The following is a 23583-nucleotide window of genomic DNA, read 5'->3' as shown; positions in this document are numbered from 1 at the left end:
ATTTTGTAAGAGCATTTACAATGGAGGAGCCAAATTTTTATGCAAAATGGCTTTTCAAAACTCACTTTATCTAGTTTAACTAATTAATTTTTAAAGGCACATACATCCGATTAGCTATATTTTTATCTATATCAATTAAATATTATTTTTTTTACTCTTTAGAGCATTCTCAATGGAGAAGCCAGATTGTATTTTTATCTAAAATGGCTAATCATATTTGTAAAAAACCCCACACATTGGATTAGCAAAAAAAAAAAAAATGCAAAATGAATATTTGATTGGATTAGCCAAAAAAAAAAAAAAAAAATTACATGTAGCAACACTTTTCAAGGGAACAATTTTATTTTTTATTGTTTCTCTCACCTATTTTCTCTTTTTTCTCAAAACTTTTCATACTTTTCAATGGATAATTATGAGAATATTCTTTCACAGTTTTTAATAAAAAGATATTTAAATGATATAGATAAAAATATTGCTAATCGGATATAGGAGGTCTTTAAAAATTCATTAATTAAACTAGATAAAGTGAGTTTTGAGGAGCTATTTTGCATAAAAATTTGGCTCCTCCATTGGGGATATTCTAATTGGGAAAAGTTATTGGGAAAAAGTGGGAAAAGTTTTGGGAAAAAAAGAAAACAGGTAAGAGAAACAATAAAAAATAAAATGACTCCCTTGAAAAGTGCTGCTATATTTAGCTCTTTTTTTTTTTGGCTCTTCCAATCAAATATCCATTTTGTTTTTTTTGTTTTTTTTTTGCTAATCTAATGTAGGGTTTTTTAAAAATATATCATTTTAGATAAAAGTAACATTTGGCTCTTCTATTGTGAATGCTGTAAGCCTAGCATTCTTCTAATTAAGATAAGGGTTGCTAATGTTCTCAAGTGCAAGTAGTTCTATAAATAAACGGTTGAAATTGTGTTATTGTGCAGAAGTAAAAAAGTTCTAAGAGACAGACAAGGCATAAGCACCTATTTCAACGAGAGAAATGTTACACATATTCTCAAATTCACTTATTGACTTGAAAATTTGAATGGATTACTCTCACAGTCTCAAGTACACATTTCATGACGTATCAATAAAAATCACAATTGAATTTTGAATATAACGGTGATTTTCATTGTCTCGTGACTCACGTCAAAAAGTATGTACTTAGGAATGTAAGAGTGAAAATCTTAATAACATTTCTGTTAGAATTTGAATTAAAATGCATATTTTCAAATGCACATTTTCTGACATAATAATAACATTTACCATTAAATTTTGAATCTGTTTGTAATTTTTATTGCGCCACTTAAAGCATTATTAGCAGCTTGACCAAAATAACAAAAAGTACACTTTTATTTATTTTAACTATTCACTTTTTTAGAACATCCCCGACAGCAATACTATTTTAATAATCCACTTTTACTATTCCATCTAAATATTCTTATTCAAAATTTGTTTATCATTTCTTTAATTATTAAAGGAGTAGCGAGAAACGGAAAAGAAAAATAGAGAGAGAAAAACCATTTTAGTATTCAATCGGTGAGTAAATAATACTTACTATCACTATTAATAGTGAGTACCGTTCGCTCCACTATTTTATTTTATTTTATTTTATTTTGTTCTCCATCAAACTGGAGACACTGAAAATAAGACTTTTAAAACATTTTTACCAAATTGTCTCACCAAAATAGCGCTTCAAAGATGAAGATTGAAGAGTGAACATTTGTGTCTCAATGAAGTGCCTTTTTGGTCCCTATATATGGCGGCTGAATAGATGTCCACCGAAAGAGGAGTTTGTGATAAGCACAATTCCACAACAAGCACAGAACAATCTAAGATGGTACCCATGATGTCCATGAGTCCCGACAGGGCAAACCCAAAGCATCATCCATCCATCCATCATCCATCATGTTGCCATATCCAGAATACTGTCCATACTCCATACCCATTTGGCTCCACTTGGCCATCATTTTCGTGGCATCATCCATGATGCTCCTCGCCAGTTTGTCGGGTCGACTAGGACCATTATGTTGGCCTGAGTTCGTCATGCTTCATCGGAACTTAATATTGAATTTTAACGTTCTCAATTAGTACTTCAATAGATTAGAGACTACGTTTTATAAAATGGGAGTTACTAATTCGAATTTTTTCTCCTTTATCTTGTGCAGACATGTCAAAAAATATTAAATTTTAACACATTAAATAGTTAGGAGAAATTTTACTTAATTTCTTTGAATTTTCGTAACTTTTGTAGTTACAATTTTAAAGTTAAAATATTCTTAATTTAGTATATTAAACTTTTAAAAATTTTGCAATGTCATTTTTTTTTTTTTTGTTAGGATTTGATTTTCTGTTAAATCCTTTTTTTAAATACTCTCATTTCAAAAAAAAAGAAAAAAAAAAAGAAAGAAAGGAAATGGTCTAGTGGATCACTAGACCCATGAGTCACAAGGTGACCTACTGCCTTCCTTTTTCATTGAATCATTTTATTGTTTTCAGTTTTCAACAAAAAATTAATTATTTGAACCTCCCTTGACTCGTTTATTAGTACATATTCTTTGGGTCCTTGACTAAGAAACTTCATTAAAAGTTGCCACATATTTTCACATGTTAGTTGCTAGTTTGGTATTTTTAAGTTTCTGCACTTTATATTGTCTGAAAATCTCTTAAAACGTTTATCAAATTTATAAATATCATATTTATTTCTTTATGCTACTGATTTGAGATTACTTGTGATACACTGTCGCACTGATTTTTGAGATTAGTTGTGATACACTGCTTTATGCTGCTGCTATTTGTTTATGATTCGTGACTCAATTTGTAATTTGTTTTATGCTGCTGCTATTTGTTAAGATTACTTGTGATACACTGCTTTATGTTGCACCTATCTTTTTGTGGTTTGTGACTCAATTTGTAAATTGTTTTATGCTACTACCATCTGTTAAGATTACTTGTGATACACTACTTTATGCTACTGCTAACTGTTGAGATTATTTATGTGTTTTTTTACCCTACTGTTCTTGTTTATACTTTATAGTTTGTTTATAATTAGTAGTTTTGGACCTTTGGTTGATTAACTTGATTTTATTATTTTTTGAGTTGCTGATTACCTTGATTCTAAAATTTGCAATTTGTTTTATATTGCTGCTATCTTATTTTTTAAGTGGGACCAATTTTGTTCTATTTCTAAATCCTAAGTGATAAAGCTCCCTTGGCATCTTGCAAGGGAGTTAAAAGCGGCTAACACCTCTTTTTTCTTGTTTCTTTTTGTCATGGATTGCAGTGTGGGACACAGTCAGTGTCAATTGGCAAGTGGAACACATATCTCGATATGATATCCTTAACATTTTGCAATGTTTAATTTTATGTGCATTTGCTTATCTGTTTTTTGAATACTTGCTTGATTACTCAATCTTAAGTGATAAAGCTCCCTTGACATCTTGCAAGGGAGTTAAAAACATTTAAACACCTTTCTTTTTTTTCATTGAATGCAATGTGGTGTGGGTAGGGCAGTGTGGTGTGGGCCGGGCAGCTAGTGGCTAGGTCGAAGAGTGTAGTCTCTTTAGATGAATTTTGCATTTTAGTCATTTGACTCATTTTAGTCCTTTGTAATTTCTTCAATTTGATTTGTAATTCTGTTTGTGAATTAATTTGTTTTCTTCAATTTGAAGTTGCTTGTAATTTGGAAGGCCCTAAGCATGTAATTTTAGGGGTTTATAATTTCTGCAACTGTAAGTTGGTTAATTTCTGCAATTGTAAGTTAGTTTTACCTTTTCCCATGAATCATGGCCCTATTATAATTGTCTTGAATTTTACTTGATTTAGTGAATCTTACCAGATTTATAATTGGCATATTAACGAGCCTTAATCGGGCCGAGCTACCCGTTTAAGGCTTGAATTGCTTTTTAACCAAGCTTGAGCTCGGGCTCGGGCTCGATTTCACAAGTTTGAAACTTTTGTTTCTAACTTGAGCTCGAGCTCGAGCCAATTGAGGGCTCGACTCAATTCGAAATTGGCCTTTCGTGATCCCGAGCATGTCAAACTTCTCAACGAGCCGGGTTCGAGCAAGGGTTTTCCAGCTTGGCTCGTTTATTTGTCTTCTAAAACGAGCCGATCCTGGATATCTAATACCTGGCTCTTCTCGTTTATAGCCCTACTCAAGTTTTAATAATTGAATCTCCAAACCGTTTTTGAAAAAAAGCCTAGGATCCTCTTAATATCATATCCTTTTAATCATTTTATTAGAAAAAATAAACAAGAATAAGAAGCTTGATCCTGCTTCTTTTCCTGTTGAGAGGCGATGACCCGGTCTTTTACAAATTCTTGTAACAAATTTCCACACATTAAATGAGTAAGAATCGTAAGATCTCATATGGACAACAAATTTCAAATTGGCTCTTTTGTTTTCTATTTATGCAAAAAACTGTTAAGTACTTGTTTTGATACAATTTGTAGTCCTGCTATGAAGTGCTGCAGAACTAATTTAATTTGCACATTTATGATATTCTATGGGCCACGAGCTGTGCTGAAACAGAAACAACCATGAACCTGATCTTCAGGAATCATGCCACCTCCCTTGCTCGTGTCTATTGCTTCTAACATCCTCACCACCTCATCCATGTCCGGACGCTTCTCTGGGTTTGCATCCCAGCATTTTCGCATGATGCTTGCCAATGAACTTGGACAACATCTTGGGATTTCTGGTCGTAGGTTCTGCAGGAAACAATTTCAAACGTACATCACTTTCTACAGTTGACAATCAAATTGATTCAAAGACTCGGAGACAAATAATTCTAAGGCTATTAAGTGAGAATATAAATTTCAAACACATGGTAATATCACTGAGGCTGGCTGGAGTCAAAAGATTTGATTATAGACAGTAATAAAAGTATTCTTTATTAATAATTGTTGGTAAATTTAACTGCTTTGAATATAAATGTGCAATGTAACATGCTAGAGAACCTAATATTGTAATGTGAAAAAGCATACAGACCTGTCGCACAACCGCAGATGAAACTTCTGCAAAACTAAGATTAGGATACGGCATGTCACAGCAATAGATCTCCCACAAGCATATACCAAAACTGTAGACATCACATTTCCTATTGTAAGGCTTGCCATCAAGAACCTGCAAAAGGTATCTCGTTAAGGGGAAATTATGGCCAGAAACAGAACTAACAAGTCACTAGTGACCCACTTTTGCTTATAAGGGTGCGTTTGACATTGCGATTTCGCGAATAAGTGTGATTTTAAATATAATGGTAGAAAATGCATCATTTAGGATTACGTTTTTTTAAATTTGCGATTTGAAAACGTAGAAAAAACTGCGTTTTCAAATCGCAAGTAAAAGGGTGTGTTTTCAAAAACGCATTATTTCAAAGATTAAACTGCGTTTTACCAAACGCTTAATTACGTTTTTAAAAATTACGTTTTCAAATTGCAAGTGTCTCAAAATGAATAGATCATTCAAATTATTTTTTGGTCTTCAATGAAATGGCATGACTATTTTCCATGGCAGAAAGTAACTGATTTCTGAAAACAAGGGGTGGGTTACCTCTGGGGCCATGTATCCAAGGGTACCAGTTTCACCAGTCATGTCCCTTGGGTTCTGGGCTTCAACTCGAGCAACGCCAAAATCAGCAATTTTCAAGGTTCTTCCAGCATCTAGCAGCATATTTTCTGTTTTAACATCACGATGAACAATCTTTTTGGAATGAAGATAACTCAACCTGCAAGTTGTTGGATTAAAGAATACATAATCATGATCCAAGTAATTTTAACCCAACAGCATACTGTAATAAATTCTAGCCTGAGAAAATAATATACTTACCCTCTAGAGAGATCCAAAGCAATTTGAATCACAACCTTAAGGGCAAGTTTCTTTCTCACATTCCTTATTAAAAATTTCTTCAAAGTCCCACCTGGAAGGTACTCAACAACAACACAACAAGCTCTGGATGGAAGAGAATTATCATGACCTTCACTTGATGCATTTTTCGAAGGCATTTTAAGATTTGAAGTTCCCATGGAAGCTCCAATAAACTGTTAAAGATATACTAGACTATCATTTGAAAACAATGAAAACCCACAAAAATGGAGAAAGACTTGTTAATGCAAGTTTCTATTGTTATCACATATAACCAGTCAATGATTATGTCAAATCTCCTTGTGTGTGTTTGGCTATGTATTTGCATGCTTGGACTGACTAGAGAAATGCAAGCCATCATAGTATCAGACAGATTGCATCAAGGATGCATGAGAACATCACATTATGTACACCAGCAAAAGTAAGCTTTACCTTTGTAACATTTGGATGGTCAAGCTTATGCCACACGGCAACTTCTTGCTGAAATGACGCCCGAAGAGCAGCAGTTTCAGCAGCTGTGGCAATACCATCCTCCCCCCAGTCCAATATCTTCACTATAATATAAAGAATAACAGTGGGCAGAGAGTCTTTATAAATAAAAGCACAAACAAACATAGAAACGACATAACTAATGCCATTAGCAAAGCATCAATGTTTTAGGGGCTATTGCACAGAACTGAAAAAGCTCACTGCTAACTTGACAATTGGCACATCATCAGAGTTTGAAAACACTAACAGACATGTATGTGTAGATGGTTTACATGTATTCAATGTATTATGTATATGTATATGTGTGTGTATTGCTTCCTAATACAGTGTAGCTAATCTCTGAGTTCAAATCCAGAGAAAAATTCTGTGTCAACCTAAATATTTAAGGAAAAAAACACTAATAATTGTTTTAATATTGTAATACTAATAGTCAATATCTTAATGGTAAGATGGTGACTTAGCAGCCCTTAGTGGCACTGGCAACCCCAAGGCAGGGATGGAGATAACCTAGAAAAATGAAGTGGACAGAGCACAAAAAAACTTAATCCAAGATAACAGCTTATGAAGACATAAAAATCCTAATTTGCAAGACTGTTATCTAAAATATGAACGTTTCTCTTAAGAACTGTAGCCTATATGTAATGAACAAAATGGAATTTTGTCAAGAAATTTTGAAAAGCTTGGGGAGACATTACATCCTACAAGCATTTTCAATTTCTTGTTTGAAAATGACTGGAAACCTACAAAGTATATATATCAAAAGCCATCCCCTGTAACACACATCATCTTTCATACGTGCACTACTAATTTTGACAGATACTATAGATTGTCAGCTCAGCTGTTGCACCAGAACATAACGATTTATCATGGCCTTGTCATCAAACATACTAACACTTCATGACAAATGAAGTATTGATGTAGATCAGATGGTGTTCGACTTCATGAAGAAGATAGGAGAAGACGTGCGCGTTCGAACGAGCCCACTGGATGAGTTTGGAATGGACTTCCAGGGAGTCTCGGTTGATGGCCGTTTGATACCCGTTTGACTGAGGTGATTTCTCGAGAGGCTTGGTCGAACCGGCATCAACATATTCCATGCCCGTTCGACCGAGTGCTGCATCGCACAACAACCCGAGGCGTTCAGTTGATAGTCGGTCGAAGCCTGTTCGACCGCGGAATTCCATCGGTTCCGTTCGAACAAGACTTTTGTCTGTTCAAACGCAACTCAACAATTTCGTTTTATTTTCCTTTCTTAGAAGGGTTTGAACTTATTTTTTCTGTATAAACTCACTTAGGACGGCTTAGGCCACAACTTATGATATATTTTCTTCAATTTTCAATAAGAAATACTCAAAGGTAGAGTTTTCGTTTTCTCCTATTTGATTTTGTTCTTGGTTTTGGGAAGAGTTATGAGTTTTATGCTTGTTAATTCTTCGATCCACTACACCATGCTGCATCAAGTATTAGGCTATGAATCCTAAAGCATTTTTCCTTACAACATGGCTCGCAAGCAGGGTTTTTTTCTTTTTTTCTTTTTCTTTACTTCGATCCAATATTTCTTGTTTGAATTCATGGCAAACCATACACTCAATTTTCACAGTAACACACTTATATAACCAATAAAAAGAATCTAACAAAATACTATATCATTAAACCAAATATATGATCAATTCAAGTACAAGGAAAGAAGGAAGAATGAGAAATTACCTGCAACATCTTGGCCACCATAACTACCTCGGTATACAGTCCCATAAGTCCCATGAGCAATAAGATATTTTAGTTCCAGTTTAGACAAATCAATTTCCCACTCTTCCTTGATTGTCTGCACTTCCCTATCCCTCGACCAAACCCGGCTCAAGTGCTCCTCCAGCTGGATATCCAAGATCTTGAAATCAATCTTATCTGCTCTGAAAAACATATCTTTGCTACCAATATCATTTCCCTTCAAACCCAAGGCATTCTCTTTGGAATTAGACTCTTTTAAAGCAGTCTCCCCTTCATGGTCATTGTATTTGCCAGCTGCCTCCTTTACTGCTCCAACTCCCTCACCATTGCTCAAATCCATTTTTCTGAACTTCAATTCAAGAATCAAAGTTCAAAACAGCAAAAACAAAGGAAACCCAAAACCACCCAGCAAGCTTTTATTCAAAACCAAGAGAAAATGAACCTAACATTTGATTGGTTACCAGTTCAAACCAAAACCACCAAAATCATTGAAATACTCAAAAGGGACAATGAAAAGAACAAAAGGTTTCACTTTCTCTTTCTCAGTTTACAATAATAGACTTCAAAATATAAAATTTCACAGAGAAAGAAAAAATGAAACCAACTCCACAAAACTGGGAGCTCAAAACCCTGACTTCATCACATTACCAATAACCAATTTTTGGCAATTGTCAGGAAGAAGCAAATTCTGGAACTATAATCTCCCCCCCTACAATAAATAAACTAAAATTAAAAAAAAAGTAAAAAATAAAAACTAATAACTTCAAGTAAAACACCTTCAACAATTAATAAAACTCCCCCAAAAAAACCCACCACACAAACCAAAAAGAAAAGAGAATTATACCCCAAAATGAATGAAAGTGGGTGTGCTGAATCTGTGGATTCGACAGGAGAGAAGATGTTTGTGGACGAGATTTTATGGATGAATGACCAAGGAAAACGATAAAAAAATAAAAATAAAAAATAAAAAAATAAAGTTTGGTCTATTATCACGTATATGTATTGTGATAAAAATTAAACCTTAAAAAAAAAATAAAGCAATAAAATCTTGGGTATTTAATATTTAACCCAAAATAAATAAATAAAGCAGGGAGAGAGAGAAAAAAAAAAAAGGCGGTTGTGGCCTAAAATAGCTGCGTGACTCTTTCAAAATCAAATAAAAATATTCTCTTCTCTTGTATTTGACGAGCTGTTATTTATTTATTTGCTCTGTTTAACGGATTTACCGATACTTTTGAGATTTTTTTCTTTTTTGGTTGTGTACATTTGTAAAATGACCTAAACAACCCATTTATTATTGATATATAATATATATATTATATACAGTTTGGGCAACGACAAGAAGATTGACCGTACCTTCCATACATGCTGCCTGACCAAAAAAAGGTGATTGGGACCCACCTTGTGCATGAAACATGCAAATCAGTTATTTGAGAGGATTCTGACTAGTTTTCCTCTTTCAAAAACATAATTCATTTCTTGACCCTTTCTTAATTTTGTCTACCACGTCGAGAAATACTATATATATATATATATATATATATATAAAAAAATAATAATTATTAGATTTGTAAGATCAACATAAATGAAGTGTGGGTTCTACGGATTTAATGGTTGATTTTCAAAGAGAGACAATGAGAGAATACTAAGAGCATGTTTGGGTATGCGTTTAATATTCAAAAAATCAGTTTGAAAAAAAAAAGTACTCGTTTGGTAAAAAAATTAAAAGCACTTTTAAGAGTTCAAAATGTCCAAAAATTGTCAAAACGTACTTTTGACAAAAATAACTTTTTTTAAAAAAAAAAAAAAAAACTTAAAAGCTCTGTTTTTCAAACATAATTCCAAACATACTCTACATAGCATTTGTCTATGATTATCATTCCCGGTGTGCTTTTGACATCCTCACATTAGAGCCCGAATTAACATTTTAAATGTGGGGACGAAATTAAAAAGTAAAGATTTGATTTTAAAAGAACAGTAGTGGTATTTTAAATAATAAAAAATTGAAAAGCATAATAATAGAAGAGAGAATATAACAGAGGGTGTTTTGGGCATTGGCCAGTGATATCTCAGATGGGGGTGATTGGTTAAATTCCACAGCCTATAGATGGCTAGCAATTTATTTTTTATTATTATTGTTATAATTAATAAAGATTTTTCGATAAATATAGTTTTGAGCAATTGACTTTTAGGGGCCTGAAAAATCAAAGTTCCATCCTCAAATGGGAGAGCCTTGTGTTTATTCTTTGTAATGAACAATGACATATTCTTTAGATATCCCACCGGGGAGGGAGCAATTGGGTGGACCGTGGAGCAGCATATTCCTCTATTTGTCCTCGTGAAGCACCCCATACCTAGGCTATCTTCTCCGGCATTGGAATATATATATATAGAACCATCTCTTTTCTGTTTTCTGGCCTAGGTGCTTCTCCAACTAACTTTTTTTAATATATAATAATAATAAATAAATAAATAAAATTTCTAGCAAATGAGGTTTCATTGTGACTCATAACACCTCCAAAACTCATCATTAAAAATTGAGGCCATCAATTAGTATTATGAGATAGAAAATGCGGTATATAACACTACTCTTTTTTTTGTAGAATAATACATTCAAACTAGGGGTGACAATTCGTGTTCACGTGTTAAGTTTTGTCGTATCGATGTACGTGTACGAGGCTATAGAGATCAACCTTAATTCAACTCTCTGCTAATTTTGTATTGGGTTTATAAATCGTGTCAAAAATTATCGATCATAAATGTTGTATGTCAAGTTTGGGCTATGTCAAAGTATAAGTATAAGATTATATAAATAAACCCTAATTCAACCTACTTAGTTATCTTATTCCGGATTTAAGAACAACTCGAAGAAAAATTGAGTGCCCAAATTCAAACGGCATTGACGTGGCACTTAAGGTCCTTGACAAACCGTCCAAATTTGAATACCTGGTCTTGTACGGCACACTGGCTTTTATTGTAAAGAAAAAGGAAAACAGCATGACTTCCACGCTATCTCTTGAGGTGTAGAGTGAGGGAGGGATTACAAGTTACATCAAGAGAGGATCCACATCAACTGCCTTGTCTAATGCCATGTCTCCTTCCACTTGGCTCTATATCAAATTTTCAGACACTACTTGTATTTCATGGGAAAAATTCTAAATTACTTTATTTGCCTAGTCAGTAGTCACTTAGAAAATCCGTCATCATGTTGTAATCTCAGATGAGTCTCATTAAGAAGATTCTCCTAAGAAACATCTAGCCCCTGAATTACCAGTCAATCCAGCAACTGATGAAATTAATTAAGTATTCTTTATAATCAGAAGCTAAATAGAAGAAAAAAAAAAAAAAAAAAAGAAGCTAAATATTGACTGGTAAAGACACAAGCTCGCCACCTCCAGGGGGAGGGTGGGGGAAAACCATCAACTTTACTTTTCCGTATTGAAAAGTCTGCAAGAGTATTTTCTTTTTATTTATTTTATTTGATTTTTATTACATTTTGAAGAAGGTAAATAAACCATGTAAACAAGGGATAAATGTCAATTTTCTTACAGCAGAAATGCAGACAGCTGACTCCATTCTGAGCACAATTCAAGATGAGCTCTGCCTTACTATGATTTGTCAGGAAAACATAGAAGCATGATGATTCTACTAATCCTGCACAGGTACAAAATCTCTAGTCATCACATGTTTAGCTAAACATGCAAATATTGTAGGAAGCTATGCTTGACCATAATTACTATTCATTATACAAGAGCTGATCTCGTAACTATTTTCCAATCCAACACAAGGAATATTGTCTACCAAGTTATAAATTCAGGGATCTAATACATCCAGAGCTCTGGTGATTTTTAACACAAAAAGCAGCAACAATGATAATAATGGTAAATTGTAATGACGTAAAAGCCTGACAATGTCTAAAACTAAGAGTGTTTGTTTGCAATTCAAGTATACTTCACATGTTTAAACTGAGTTCATCTTATTTGAAAGGTATTTACTGCTTTCCACATTAAAACTAAGGTATTGATGCTGTATATTTGGATGCAACAGTAGCACATTCCATAGGCACTTCTTCTCACAAAAGAGATACACCAATGACTGTTCTAGGCTGATTTTTTTTTTTTAATTATTTCCTTCTTTTGCTTCCTTAATGAAGAAATAAAACATACTCACTTCCAATATCTTTAAGCAAATGTGGACTGCATTTGTGTGATCGCCTCCCTTAAATCTTAAATGCCACTAGAACTGTGCAAAATGGCCGCCTGCAGCCTACAGGCCAAATACTGGCCGCCACTGGTGGCTTTCGGCCTGTAGGCAGCAAAGAAATATGATTTCCTACATACTCAGGCCGCAGAACATCTCAAAAGTTGGGGTTCCGCCACTGACCAGCCCTGACATTGCTTTTTACTTATTTTTTATTAATTATTTAAAAGGTGTCATTTTATTAGCCAAAAAACAATGCCGTTTTAGATGCATATATATGCATCGCATTCTCTAGAAACTCTCTCTACCAGTCAACACTCAACCCTAAATCTAGTCCCTCCCTTGGCCTCTAACTCTCTCAATGCTTTGCCTCTCATTCACACACCCTCTCTCTCCCTCTCAGTCACCCGCAGGCAGCCCAGTCACCCACAGGCAGCCCTCAGCCAAAAAATGATGCAGCCCTCTCTCTCACTCTCAGTCACTCGCTGTCTCTCAATGCTCACCAAGGCTCAACCCGAGTACCGTTTGTCACCGTCACTGGGTTGGCAGTGATGGTTAATTATGGTACTCCCCCTTGTCAGAAAAAGTCAGTGAAATTACCGACTTTCTGACAATGGTAGGGGTGGTAGGTGGAAGAGCCTCTACCGACTCCCAGCCCTAAATGCCAGTTCTGGTGAACTGCAGCTGTGGGTTGAGCAGCAGCCTCGCAGGAGCTTGCATGCCGTGTGCAAGCTTTGAAGGGGTCTACAGATTTATATGGGTGCTTCCCTCCATTTTGACTCTTATATAAATCACAATAGGAGAACCAGTATGAGACAGTATCCATCATATGCTGCCATTCTGTCCTAATTACATACCAACTACCAATTATATGTACGGTCATTTAAATTGTAACCATTTCAAGTCATCAGCTCCTGTCAAGTGTATCAAAGTGAAATGACTAACCTTGATGCTGAAGAGAACACTGCCATCGGAAACTTGCTGGCCAGCTGTAACTAGAAGCCCATGGACACACCCGGCACATGGTGCCTTTACAACATGCTTTTAGAGGGAGGGTAAAAAATTATAAGTTTGGCATTGGAAATTATCAGAAAAGTAATTATTAGATGCAAAATGCAAGAAGCATGAGTACAAACCTCCATTTTCATTGCTTCTAAGACTAATATAGGTTGTCCTTCCTCCACTTTTGTCCCATCCTTCACCAAAAGTTTGACCACTAAACCAGCCATGGGTGCCACAACAGTCCCTTGAGGGTGGGATGCGGTATGAAAGCTGGGCTTATGTTGAACTTCATCATTATCAGATAACTCGAGCCCTATTTTCTGTCTGAAATGATGATGATGTGACCCATGCCATATATGAATGTGCTTAGTCTGATCCTGCCAGCACAAATTGGCAATCAATAATTAGCTATACTATGATTGTTCATAAATAAGTAAGAATAAAGGAAACTGCAGAAAAGAGTGCCTATAAATTAATTTATCTACACTGCTAAAGATGCATGCAGAGAAAGTTATTTACCTTAGAGTAAACAGCTAAACTGACATCCATGCTTACAGCATCAGTTTCAACTCTGAAATCATGGTTACCTAGATCTGCTGCTTTGACTTCCATACAATGGGACCAGTTTTCTCCTGTCTATAATTACATATGCAGCATGAATAACACCAAAAATAATAACCCAAGATTATGATATAATTTGTGGGAAAATAACGAGAAAAAGAAAAGATAAGATAAGAGAAATTGCTCTCTTAACATGAATAAGTTCAAATTCAAGTACAACCAGCCAATAAAAACCATCTTCTTAAACGCCTTACAAGTGGATGCATACCTTAATCAGATAGTTTCCATCTGGCTTATAAGTAATTGAAAGTGTGAAGAGATTTGATGCACTGCTGTCATATTCATTCTCCCATTCAAGTTCCATTGTACGTGCGGCACAATGATGGACTCTAAAAGGGGGAGAAGAATACCATATGGAGAGTGACTTGTTGCCCCCTGAATACACTGGCATTTGTAAATATTGCAAGTGCTTTTAATAGCTATTATATCCCAAGACAGAATTGACTGATTGGGGCCTTCAATTACCAGGGGGATTGTCTTTCAATACCGAATGTTCCCTTGAGATTACACACGCAGCAACCAGGGTTGCACCAAGTCTAGCAGCATCATATGCTTCTTTTGCTGATTTTGAATTGGATGGAGAAACAAAGAGATCATCTTTAAAACGTTCAATAAAATGAGTTTCTACAATGCCATTCTCAAACGCCCAATGGTTCGCAAGTTTTTGGAGAAATTTGATATTGGTTGGTAAACCAGCAACCTATCAAAGAACAATAACATCAGTGATTCAATCAGGATTAAGTGTGTCTAAAAGATGCAATATGTCTCAAGAAGAAATGAACTGTTCAAAAATACAACTTCCACAAAGTTGTAGAACCTAGTAGTTCTGAGGAATACACTAAGATCCTACGAATGGTCCACAAAACCAAAAGATGCACTGAAATACCAGCCTTTGCACAAATGTAGCATTATATTATTTTGGCCATTTAAGGGATCTCCCTTTCCAAAATTTGATATGTAAAACCATCAGGCCATCTGAACCATCCAATTTTTTTTTTCTAATTTATCATACATATTTCCTATTTATCCAGACCAGAAGCTTATATATTTGGATATCATCCTACCATATGGCCCCAAGGCCCAAGAGATATCCAATAAATGGAATTATCTCACGTATGCTACAAATTAGAAATAAATGGATAAATGCGCAACAGTTGTAACACTGTCTATAATAGACTCTGTCACACTGCTGCGATGTAACTCTGAAATCAAGTATACCTGAAACTTTGACAAGCAATCCTTTAATTTTACTAATGCTGCAGCACGATTTTCTCCCCAAACTACAAGCTTAGCAATCATAGGATCATAATGCATGCTAACAGTGTCAGCTTGTCCAACTCCTGTCTCAACCCGAACTGCTAAAAGACAGGTATGAGCAGCAGACAGAGATACACCAAAAGGGCAAGGAAATCTCAATAAACTATATATCTCACATGCAACGGTATAGTGGGAAGGAAAAATGGCCATTAGAAAATCTCGCAAGTTATTTTTAACAGCACCAAGTGTGGGCTGAAGCATTTTTTTTTACTACATAAGTAATGTGGACATGTGAAGCAATTGACCTGTTGATGACACTGGAACAGGATGATAATGATGAAGAACTCCAGTTGCCGGAAGAAATCCCTTCAGTACATTTTCAGCATATATTCGGGCTTCAAAAGCATGACCTGCCATGATAAAGAGAAATTATACAAACCTAGGACCTCCATAAGTGAACATATATAGTGCATGTACGATGTGAAAACTCAACTATTGCTCTATACCAATGTAACATAGTATTAGTGAAGAAATTCAAACAATTAAAATTTTATTCTTTACAAATAGTGTATTTTTAATTAATTAGGAAGAGCTAGTTTACGAAATGGACCTATGTCATATTTGCCTTATGAAAAATGGTAATATATTAAAAATCTCAGCAATAAATTTTGAGAATGTCATGAAAATGGCCCTTCAAGACAACTGAAATAACAGAATTCATTTTTTCATCTTCTAATTTTTAAAAATTCAAGGACTCCAACTTAATTATGCAGCCTAAGTCATAAGACAGTTATCAATTGCCAATAACTAAAAACTCTAGTTTGCTATCATCAATTCAGTTCATTAGCAGAAAAAGATTGTATTCCAATTTCCAAACATAGAAGTAGCCATTTCAATGTGTAGGCCACCAAGCTGATAGAGGAACAAAGAGAATCAAGTATCTTACAGACCTTTCTTCCATCTACTAAAAAAAACAAAATAAAGCAGAAAAAAAAAAAAAAAAAAAGATTTATTCAGCCACAGTTCCATCCAGCACATGACCTTTTCTTCATTATTGTGGGATCTAATGGTGATAGTATCTACACAATGTCAAGTTCCCTTCTCCTTCCTAACATGTAAACAAGCATAAACCTAGAAAAGAAAAGAAAAAGGAAAAACAAACAAAACAAAATGAAGGAAGGTGGCGGGTGGTGGAAAGAAAAGACAGGTGACAGAAAGCACCTAAGATCAACTCTTACAAAAGGACTTTGCCAAAGTTATATTCACCTGACAAGGGCACCTGTGACTGGCTCATGGGAAGAGGTTCTCCACTTGCAACACGGATTTGCCACTCTACAAGATCTTGACCAACAATCATCTCAGTCACAGGATGCTCAACCTGCATGTATATGCTCCCATTAGGACCCTGTAAAGCATGTGGATTTAAAATAAAGAGAGAGAATATATCAACAAAAGTACCTGAAGACGGGTGTTCATCTCCATAAAATAAAATTGGCCTGACACTGTATCAACTATAAACTCCACAGTGCCAGCATTGTGATATCCAACTGCCTTTATGTATCAATAAACTTCACATTAGTGGAAAATACAAAAGGAGAAAAGGTAAAATGAAAGTACTCAAAAGACATGTCAAAGGAAACTATTACAAAAACGACTAGAAATAGAACAAGTTCATTGGACTTCTCCCCAGAGACAAATTTATGGTATCAATAAGGTTTTTGCAGATAATGAAGTTTATCACTGAAAAGGAAGGTGCTATGTATTGGAGATACAACAGCAGCATGTGAGAAAAATAAAAAATAAAAAACAAAAGTTTTAACAATTTAGAGGGAGGCCAATACAATCAAGTTTAAATAGCATAAAGAGCCATTGCATAAGAATGGATACACAGTATAAAATAAAGAGAAAGCCTAATAAGAAGAAGAATAAAAGAGGATGGAGGATAGGGCAGATACTCAAAAAATGCTCTTGCTGCAAATCAAGTTTTAAAGCTAGCCAAAGAAACACTTCCCTGGCCCAAAATTTGGAACCCCAAACCACATGTGGTGCTGTCAAAAAACTCTCAGCCACTTTTGAAGCTTCCACGTGTCTAATCATATCTTACTACCCTCATCTATCTAATTATTAGTTGTTATTAATACTCTTCAATATTTTAACCACAACAAACTTGAGTAGATGACACTCCAATCTAAAGATTCTTGTTAAATCACCAGTTGTGTTAAAAGTTTAAGTTGATAGGAAATTGTAAATTTAATCATTTAATTAATATTCCAATACTTTATGTCCCGTGTAGGCCAAGACTAGTTAATAAATCACCAGTTACCTCAAAAGCTTAAAATTTTTATTTAAATATTTCACGAACTGGTCCAACTTATTAAGAGAGATTTGAGGCCCACATGTGAGTGGGTGAATGTAGAATATTAATTAAGTAATTAAATTAACTATTTTTTATCAACTTCTGCTTTTGGGATTTTTTTTTTTTTTTTAATAAATAATTGAAATATCATTAAAAGCGTAAGGCGCCACATGTATACAAGAAGTATACAAGGGAAGCCACCTAGGAAATAGGGGCAAAAGAATAAGAAAATCATGATAACTAATCGCTAAGGAGAAACATAACAGCTGTCCAAAGATACAAAGTGTTGAAAAATAAGGATTTCAACTCCTCCAAGGTCCTCTCGCTGTCTTCAAAAGACCTATCATTCATTTTCCTCTACAAATACCACAAAAGGCATAAATGCACCATCTTCCAAACAACGGCAATCCGAGTGCTGCCAGGAATCCATCAGCAAGCAAATAAATCAACCACTCGCCATGGTATCACAACAATAGTCATGAGTTTGAACATCAACTTGTCCCTTATCTCCCAAATAAAATTAAAAATTCTTACATGTCGGGCGCCACTCAGAGCACTCACATTGGATTAGCCATATTGCACTTTTATGAAAAATGGCTAAGCAAATGAGTAAAAGTGCCGCCACATCAGATTATGTAAAAAAAAAAAAATGCATTTTGCATTTTGTATCCATTTGTGAACAGTGTCACGCTACATGTAGCAACACTATTCACGCATCTATTTAATTTTTTACTATTTTTCTCTTCTCCTCTCTCTTTTCCCAAAACTTTTATCTCCATTTCATTCCTTCACCAGACAACACTGACATAGCGTGATAGATAGAGAACGGTGATTTGCTTGATTTTCAAAATGGGTGAGAGCGTCTAATCATTTGTTTGATTTCGTGTGATTTGTGAAATGGGTTCATGGGCTTGATTTTTGAAATGGGCAAGATCACAATAAGCATAATCGCTCTAGGTGCAATTGCAGATGCTAGAGGATTCAATGTACGAGATCCTAGGCTTCTCGTACAAAGCACAATCGCACCCAACCGTGCCTCCAAATTCATGGTAGAATCCGTCGCTGACATAAGTTCAATTTTCTTGCCTAGATGAACAACCAACATATGTGGAGGTTCCACCGACATGGTCTGTGCAAAGTCCAGTAACCCATGAACATGGGTTCTTCTTCCTATTGAGGAATTTCTCCAGGCCGGAGCTTCAAACGAGGGGCGTATCACATTCCATTATGGTGATTTTCTTGATTTTCGAAACGGGCAAGAGCATCTAATTTTTTAAATTGTTTTTTTTTGACAAATAGCTCCCTAGGTTTTAAAAAGTGATTAAACACTCCTTACAGTAACCAAAAACAAACAAATAGGTCCCAATTGTTAGAAAAGTTAACAGAATCCATTAATGAGCCACATCAGTACCAATCACAGTGTAACGTGTCACAATAAAAAAATACTAAAAACTAAATATAAACTATATATTAAAAAAACGCAGAGAGCTATTTGTCAAAACCCAAACCACATGGATCAGTTTTGCATTTATCCCTAAATTATAACAAGAAGTTGATTGATAGTGACAATAGATTTGTTAATTGGGACCAATCAGATAATGGGTCTTAGTAATGTTACTTTATCATTTTGCTGAAGGCAGGAAGCATATTATAAAAAAAAACAATGACAAATTAAAAAAAAAAAAAAAAAAAAACAATGAAATGCAGGAGACCAATCAAACCCAGTTCAAAATCTGTTATTAGGTTTTCTCACTACAATCAGCAGGTGACCCAACTTGGTCATGAAAGAATACATTTGTATAATTAAGTATAATTAACCCTAGAAAATATACGGAAAAGCTCAGGTAATTAAATAATCTTTAGTATGATAAACTATAACAACCCAAGAAAAAACATTAGCCACATCTGCACTATCACTCCAAAAGGACTAGTCAATTTGAAGCTTTCTTAGAATTCCTTATAAAATTCAGTTTCATCTAATAACTAGGCAATATGAGACTTAGCACTCATGACTATCTTTATAAACCACTCACTCTATATAGATTACTCCTTATCTATCCAATATGGGACCGGGGTGTTACAAACTCTCCCTCTTAAACTTCTGACTTCCTCGTCAAGGTCACGTCACGTCACGAATGCTCTAGTACCATATGGCATGGCGTTACAACTTGGCTCTGATACCATGTGTAACGGCCTAGGAAAAAGCACTAGCCATATCTACGTTATCACCCCAAAAGGACTAGTCAATTTGAAATTTTCCTAGAATTCCTTATAAAACTCAGTTTTACCTAATAACTAGACAATGTGGGACTTAGCACTCATGATTATCTTTATAAATCACCCACTCTATGCTGGCTACTCTTCATCTTCCCAAATGGGACCAGGGTGTTACATAAACCTATGAATGGAACCCCACAATAAGTTCCTCAATTATTACTAGTACAATGATATCAATAGTTACTCAAAGGTGTTAGCTCAATGTAAATAAGTATTAAGTTTCTGAGGGGACATTAAGCCCCAAAGCATTTCCCATAATATGTATGTACCTATCAACATGGATGCGTGCATGTGTGCATATATACACATTCATAAACTAATCATATCATTTGCAAACATCCTACACCTATCAGATGACAAGCACAAACATTAGATAGTTCAACAGATTAAGAAACCTCACCTTGGCTGCAGACACAGCAGCTTGGCCCAAGTGGGAGCGGAAATCATTGGAAATGTTTGGCTGCATTAAAGAGTTTTCCATTACAACTTTAGAAGAACTACAATCACAAACCAAAACAAAAAAAATCCAGAAAACTATCATTACAGCTGGAGCTTCTTCAATTATCTTCTGGTGTCTTCTCTGCACACTGCAATCCCTCTCATATAAATGCAGAACATTCCCATGTTTGTCCCCAAATATCTATAATATGAAACAGAAGGGAATCTATTAATCAATATGTAAACCTGATAGGCAATCCAAGCATATGATGAATATCAGATTGAATGCAGTTTAAGTGTCTACCAAAAAGTAAAATACATTAGTTTCCACTAAATTGTGGAGAAGTCTGAGGCTAATTTTTTTTGATAAGTCTGAGGCTAATTTTTCTCAAATTAAAATCCAGATAGAGCACCATCAGGATATTTTAGAAAATAAATGCTTATGATACATTACAAATAATGAACTACTTTTAGAAAGAATAAAAACCCAGACAAATATTACAAAGAACAGCAGAACCTGCACTTCTATGTGCCTCGGCTGTGTGATATATTTCTCCAGCAATATTGTGTTTATGCCAAAAGAAGCAGCAGCCTCACGTTGAGCTCCCAAGAAAGATTCAACAAATTCATTTGGACCCTCTACAATCCTCATACCCTAGAAAATGCACATTGTAAGAACTTCATCTGAAAAAATATGATCATCAGGCATGACAAGGGTAATCCTAATTGAAGAAGCCCTTTTCTCTTGCCCTGTTGCAAAGGCTATACCGACATTTTTATTAATAAATGAATAAATCTACATTTTAGTCTGTTAAACCAGTGGAAATGGCAAAGGCATGTACTTGACACAATGATTACTAATACATATTATAAGTTGTATCATGGCTAAAATATGTACACTACATTTATATTTCTGAAAGTTTCATCGAATTTTTATTGGGGGATGTCACCATTGAATTTGTGACCCTTGAAACAAGATTGAAGTGCAGCTGATGAGAAATAGATACCCTGGGCAAGGGTTTCCTAGAACAACCGTGTTGCATTCCAAAGAACCCTAAATCAGTACATATGTTCCCTAGTGTTTTTAACTCAGAAAAATGGCAAATGGACCATGCTGACAAAATCATTACTTGAATAGAGCCTCATTAATGTAGGAGGATAATTATTAGAAAAGGGTCTGAAAGAACCCATTCAAAAATACAGGCTCATGAAGCACATCAGGGAAGACGTTTTGCCAATCTATATTTTAGTATATGTACTTTGCAACACCATATACATAACACTAGCACCATTTATACAATTATGATAACATCATTATAGATTAGAAGATATGCAAGGGGGTCATACACCTTTCCTCCACCTCCATGAGTTGGCTTTATTAAGATTGGATACCCAATATTGTCTGCTTCTGACTTCATTAGATCTATATCTTGTTCTTTACCATGATATCCAGGAACCAGTGGCACCCCTGCTGCACCCATTATTCTCTTCGATGCACTGCAAGCCAATTAAGCACCAATCAATGAGAATCTGTTCTTTATAGATAAAATAATAAAATTGTACAGGATATGGAAGGAATGGCCACATGCATGAGTGTGTGCACCACACAAAAACCCACATGCTTGTAAAAGAATAAAAGTAATCTGATAGTTGCAAATTCGGTTTTACAGATGGATGTTTTAATAGAAAGAACTTCCCACATCCCCAATCCTAAACCATATTAAGCAACAGCAACAATTACAGGAGAAGTTGAGAACAAAATAGAAATAAGTGATGAACAAGAAGAAGAAAGGCAGTGAGTTGTACCTTTTATCGCCCATGTCGCGGATTGCAGATGCAGGAGGGCCAATAAATGTAAGACCCTTATCTTCACAAATTTGAGCAAAATCAGCACTCTCCGATAAGAAACCATAGCCAGGGTGGATAGCCTAATTATCAAAAGAAGATATCCACTCTGAAAGCATGTCCTTGCAATGTCCAAAATATTAAGTAATCAATCATCTACCAGTGAAACAAAGCTGCGCCTAACAAATATTAAACATCAACGAGCCAATCGAAAAATGAGAACGTAACAATAAAACAATTACATATACCATAAGAGCCAATATGCTAAGCAACAGCCATTTACCAGTGTAAAAAAAACTGACTTTACATGATAAACAGCTAACAGCATTGAATCGATGGAGATACAAAACTGATGGTACTGTTTGATGCAACAGTGACAGAAACCAAAATCAACATTACTGTTAAAAAGAAAATCCAAAAGATATGGTGCATAGTTATGCTAGACACCTCTCTACATATTGATACTTGCACCAGTCGTGTACACAAGTTGACCATGTTCATCAAAGAAGCAATTCACCATACTCCCCGCTAATATCTAAACTGTCCAATATGTGGACCCACATATCTCTTACACAGGACCAACATACAGGGATGGCTTAGATTTCTGCAATCTCAACAAAAGGGAACTGTTCGAATTCAAATATTATTCTAACATTAACTATGTCATGATTGAACCACTAATGATAAACAGTACAAAGTATTAACTTCGACGATCAATAACATAACCAGTTAATCCTATACACTAACAAGCAGCCACCCAACAAAAAAATTTTAAAAAAAATTGATTTTCTTTCATTTTCCGACACTTTCTTGCCAGCCAAAACAGATAATTCCTCTCTCACCTGCGCACCGGTACGCATTGCAGCCTCGACAATCGACGACGCGTTCAAGTAACTCAACCGAGCCGGGGGCGGACCGATACGGACGGCCTCGTCGGCGGATTTCACGTGTAGCGCATCTCTGTCGGCGTCGCTGTACACCGCCACTGTCCTAATCCCGAGCCGCTTCGCGGTCCTCATGACTCTGCACGCAATCTCGCCTCTGTTCGCTACGAGAATCTTCTCTATGCGATGCGTGGTTTGGTTCTCTGAGGAAGAGTTGGAGAATATGCGTATTTGGAGGAGGAAGGGTTTGTGAGGGATCCTTCGACGGAGGAGGGTGGCCATGGACGCCATGGTTCGGAGCTCGGTGAGTGACCGAGTGGCAGAGGAAATGAATATAAGCATGAGTGAGTGGGTGTTTTGGTCAATTGAATGTGTTGGTTAGGGGTACTGTTGTACATCGGGAAAATATTTTGTGTGCCGTGGCGTGCTGTGATTGCTTTTTGGTCTCGTCTTGGGAGGAGTTGAGCGGAAGAGTTTTTGGATTGGAACAGACGTGGTGCTTAGCTTTCTTAACTTTTTCTATTATTTGTCCGAATGTGGTGCTGACCTGGCATGCTATTCCAACTTCCATTTATAAATTAACGAAAATTTTCGTCAATATCCTCAAAAAAAAATCGACACCTATTTCTATACCTCAT

At 35.4% G+C, this 23583-nt stretch overlaps 1 protein-coding gene across 1 annotated transcript; it reads right to left on the bottom strand.

Moving 5' to 3' along the window:
- Positions 1 to 4358: 4358 nt before the first annotated feature.
- Positions 4359 to 23256, bottom strand: LOC132168577 (methylcrotonoyl-CoA carboxylase subunit alpha, mitochondrial). Its single transcript, XM_059579574.1, has 21 exons — positions 22904 to 23256; positions 22023 to 22144; positions 21566 to 21713; positions 20734 to 20871; positions 20323 to 20418; positions 20179 to 20238; positions 16604 to 16696; positions 16412 to 16523; positions 15451 to 15555; positions 15107 to 15243; positions 14354 to 14588; positions 14097 to 14263; positions 13787 to 13903; positions 13402 to 13644; positions 13211 to 13306; positions 8048 to 8414; positions 6284 to 6405; positions 5816 to 6027; positions 5540 to 5714; positions 4979 to 5113; positions 4359 to 4698 (listed from the first exon to the last, which is right to left on the bottom strand). The coding sequence occupies exons 1-21, from the start codon at positions 23234 to 23236 to the stop codon at positions 4492 to 4494; spliced, it is 3420 nt and encodes a 1139-aa protein (XP_059435557.1). The 5' UTR covers positions 23237 to 23256; the 3' UTR covers positions 4359 to 4491.
- Positions 23257 to 23583: the final 327 nt, after the last annotated feature.

Source organism: Corylus avellana, chromosome ca2, assembly GCF_901000735.1.
Source record: "Corylus avellana chromosome ca2, CavTom2PMs-1.0".
NCBI classification, from domain to species: domain Eukaryota; kingdom Viridiplantae; phylum Streptophyta; class Magnoliopsida; order Fagales; family Betulaceae; genus Corylus; species Corylus avellana.
Note: the sequence above shows the minus strand (reverse complement) of the source record. Positions and strands in the feature narration are given on the sequence as shown.